Below are 3,872 nucleotides of genomic sequence, written 5' to 3'. Positions count from 1 at the left end.
GCCGTGAACTGTCTGGCAAGAAGACTTCACCGCCATTTCAAACCCCAGAACCAGAACCCCCACCAGTATCACGTACCACCACCCCACCACCAATGTCACATGACTGCATGGCGGGATTGCCTACCTACTGCTTTGCAGGCGCTACATGCACAAAACCTTATACAACGTGCCCTGGCAAGCACAAAACAAATTCCGTAAAGAACGAGCAGATTAATTATGTAGCAAATTCATTTGGTACACCTTGCAACTTGTTTTACAATGAGAGGAGACACTCTAGAAGCCCGGCCAACTTCATCATGATTGAAGGTATTCTCCACAATTTTATAGTCATGTGAGGATTGACTGGAACTGGCCTTAAATAAAAAATGTTGTCAGTAAGTCTGACAAAGAATAGGACAATACAATAACATACCTTAGGTTCAGTCCTTTTTGTTCTCCTAACAGTGAGAGGAGGCACTCCTTTGTGTTCCTTCTGTTCAGGTGTTTTTGAATCCAAGTCTTTTACAGGTAGAGTAGGAGTGGCATTTGACTTTTTCAATGTCTGAGGGGAAGAGCAACAAACCAGGTAATAGTGAGCAGCAGTTTCTGTACAACATTTTCCAAATTTTATAGAAATTTTAAGAAAACTTACATCAGGTTCTGTATCTTTTTTTGAGTAAAATAGGATATAGGCTCCCTTTTGAACATCCAGATCATCAAATGACCCTGGAACAACCTGCGAAAGAGATCTGTCAGCATACAGATATCTGTACGCTGACTCTATATAGCATTCTTGAAAGCCGGATATCTAAAGACAACTACATACCTTTGCGTCATTGAAACAATATGTTACACCAGGTGGGCAGTTTGAAATTGTTTTGTAGTGGCCTACATCAACAGATACGCCAAGGTGGACGATAGCATTATTTAATATATATTGACCACCTTGAGGTAATTGAACTTCTTTATCAAGGTGAAATGGATCTTCATTTTTCTGAAGCGTTTTTTGATCAAACCTGAAAATATTTCAAAAGAAATGAGTAACAACATTAATAAAACTACTAATCATATTAAACACAAAAAATTAAATACACATATCTCAGGATTTGTACAACCAAAACATGTGGGCTTTCATACACATTGTATTTTCTCTTACATGTGGCTTGTACCTTGCAGCCCCTGCATTTTAAGGGAATTCCATCCTGCACATTAAAATAATTGAATAGATGATCCTGCACCACACACTTCACGTTTGGTTGTGGGGTAATTTCCAAATGGCAAAATGGAGCATAAGTATCTCCAACAAAGCCACAGTTCAAGCATGTGCCTTAAATTAAAAAGTATCATTGTTCACTTGCATGTAGCTTTTAAAATGAAGAGATTACAAAGCATATATATGTATGTGTATACTCACAAGATGTTTTCAACCATCCCAGAAATATTCTGTTCATAGGTGTGGTCAGTTTTGATACATAATCCAGCCTGAAATGAAAGTTAGCATTTAGAGTGACAAGTTGACTCAAATTATGAATGACAAAAACAGAAATCGGGTCCACACTTACTTCATTTGCTGAAACATGTGTAAAAATTCATTGTCTAGGCAATCCAGAAGACTGATAAGAAATTCTTGGCAGTCCTCTTGCTTCCCATTCATGAGCCTACCTTTCAAATGAACTGAAAAAGAATGCAATAAAAAATAAAAAAATAAAGTAGTTGTGATAATATGTAATACCAAGCCAATACCTCTCAGTACAGCCATTAATCCTGCAGGTCGGAAACTGCCCCTACTTCTTATCATCTCTATTAATATCCGGAAGATGCAGCAGGAAAGGCATAGTGATCTCCTGCAATCCCTCCTGTGAGCCTTCTCGGCTAATACAAACCACCTCAACACAGCAGGTAAATGAAACAAGGCCTGCAGGAAGTTATTGCATAAATCTTTAGTGTTTGATGCAACTTCCTGTTTCAAGCCAGCCTGGTATAAGGGACATCTTACCTGAAGGGTACTATTAATGAAGCAACTATTGCCCAGGTTTTGAAGCCCACACAATGCGTGAGGTACACCTTGCCATTTCCAAGCTTCATTTCCAAGAGGTGGGCACAATGAAATTTTGGGCTTTGGCGGAGGAGTGTCATTTTGCCACTGTGAGATAGGAATAATTATTACAGTCATATATCCAATTCAAATTACTAGAAGTAAGCATTTTTTACCGTCGAAACTTCATGAACGTCCCACTTTGATGTGGAAGTCACCGGTTCTTTCTTGGTTCTTTTAGAGGGTGTTTCCTAAAAATAAAAATTATTCGTTTACAGATTTAAAAAAATAGTTAAAGTGGATACTGAACATAGAAAAATATAAACATACAAAGACAACCCAATCCCTCTCTGCCTTTGATCTAGATTGATCGGATGGTACAACCAAGTGCTCAGCATTCAGAGCAGAAATCTGTAACAGAATAGAAAAATATGACACTTGGTAGTGATACATCTCACAATCAACTAGTGAACTTTCAACATCAAATCACCTCCATGACGTATCACATATCTCAGCCAACAGTTGTCAGAAACAAAAGAAAAATTGTGGAATGGTTTGAAGAATAAGTACTTCATAAATAGATATATCGACAGAAGTTACTAATCAAACTTACTTATTTAATAAAATAGACAACAACTTTCAGCAGACTTCTTGGATCAACGAAACCGACGAAATCTTCGTGCCTAACCTGAAATTTGTTATTACATTATGCGTTAAGCGACTGCTGTAAATGTGTATAATTGGCAAACTTTCCTAACATTCTTAAATCCTACAGACAAGTTGATTTTTCACTCCGTACACTAACATCAGAATATTTATAATAGTTTATCTTTGAATGACAGCACCTGACATCACTTCTCATAGTGCTTTCCACCTCAAATATAGCGTCAACCAACTTTTAAATGTACTAATTTGAGCCATTTAACATTCCATCTCACCAAAAATACTAAATATCTGATGTAAAAGTAGGTAATAGTGTTAAAACCGGCTTTTCGGTGCGCGATCGGCATCTGTTTGTTTGTTTACGCTCCCCGAGCCGCGGCGACCGAGTTACGGCAACGGCCGCTAGAGCGCGCACTACTGGTTCCGGTCTGGGGAGTCTTTGTGTTCTTCTTCCCGATCGGGTGGAATGGTCTATTGGTTGCGTGTCTTAGCGGCGCTGTTTTGGCTATTCTGCTCTCGGTGCGCGCCCCTGGGACCCAGGCAGCCCGCGGCGCATAGTAGCGCCGCCTTTGTTAGGCCGGAGTTATGCCCCTTTGCTCAGGATGCGAACTTGGTTTGCAATTTTTCATACTTTTCGATTTTAGTTTTATTAAGTGAATTTCCAAAATTGTAATTGCGTTGCGAGGATAGTAAATATTAATATTGTCCGATTGAGTTGCGATTTTTTGCATTGTATTGTACGTGCCAAATGTCCACTTTTCCGCACCCCGCCGAATCCGCGCGGAAGAAAACCCTGCTTTCAATACACCCTAATGTGCAGCTAGGGTTGCGAAATCACCAGTAACAATTAATGTTACCGTAAATTACGGTAAAATTGGTAATTAACCGGAAATTATGAAAAAATCGGAGACGTTTCATTTCCAGTAGAAAAATTGGGAATGTACTATTTAATGGCGATCGATATTAGTGTGTGCTGCTTAAACAGTGGCGGAATAGCTGGTATTAGCTATATGTATTAGAATATTTGTGCATTTTTATCTTGTTTTCATAAACATCAGTTGTATGTAGAGTTACGAAAAGTACACCAATAAAAATCGTTTTCTAAATCTATGCCTTTTAAACTTAAGAATAATGACGCATTTGCCATCAGGTCTCTTAAAAATGACTAAACACTAGAACCGCTGACATTTTAGGG

At 38.6% G+C, this 3,872-nt stretch overlaps 1 protein-coding gene across 1 annotated transcript; it reads right to left on the bottom strand.

Moving 5' to 3' along the window:
- Positions 1-227: 227 nt before the first annotated feature.
- On the bottom strand, positions 228-2,510 carry LOC127751383 (ubiquitin carboxyl-terminal hydrolase 36-like). Its single transcript, XM_052274862.1, has 12 exons — positions 2,505-2,510; positions 2,345-2,425; positions 2,191-2,265; positions 1,976-2,122; positions 1,723-1,894; positions 1,542-1,653; positions 1,394-1,461; positions 1,072-1,306; positions 806-995; positions 632-715; positions 413-541; positions 228-353 (listed from the first exon to the last, which is right to left on the bottom strand). The coding sequence occupies exons 1-12, from the start codon at positions 2,508-2,510 to the stop codon at positions 228-230; spliced, it is 1,425 nt and encodes a 474-aa protein (XP_052130822.1).
- Between the last annotated feature and the right edge of the window lie 1,362 nt (positions 2,511-3,872).

Source organism: Frankliniella occidentalis, unplaced genomic scaffold (assembly GCF_000697945.3).
Source record: "Frankliniella occidentalis isolate FOCC.00 unplaced genomic scaffold, Focc_3.1 Scaffold457, whole genome shotgun sequence".
NCBI classification, from domain to species: Eukaryota; Metazoa; Arthropoda; class Insecta; order Thysanoptera; family Thripidae; genus Frankliniella; species Frankliniella occidentalis.
The sequence above is the reverse complement of the archived record's forward strand: the minus strand, read 5'-3'. Positions and strand labels throughout refer to the sequence as shown.

Bases quoted from the DNA above. Each gene is read 5' to 3' on its own strand.
- LOC127751383 (XM_052274862.1), bottom strand. The intron at 1,307-1,393 runs GTGAGTATACAC...TTTTAATTTAAG, and splicing joins GGGATGGTTGAAAACATCTT to GCACATGCTTGAACTGTGGC. The intron at 542-631 runs GTAAGTTTTCTT...TCTTCCCCTCAG, and splicing joins AAAAAGATACAGAACCTGAT to ACATTGAAAAAGTCAAATGC.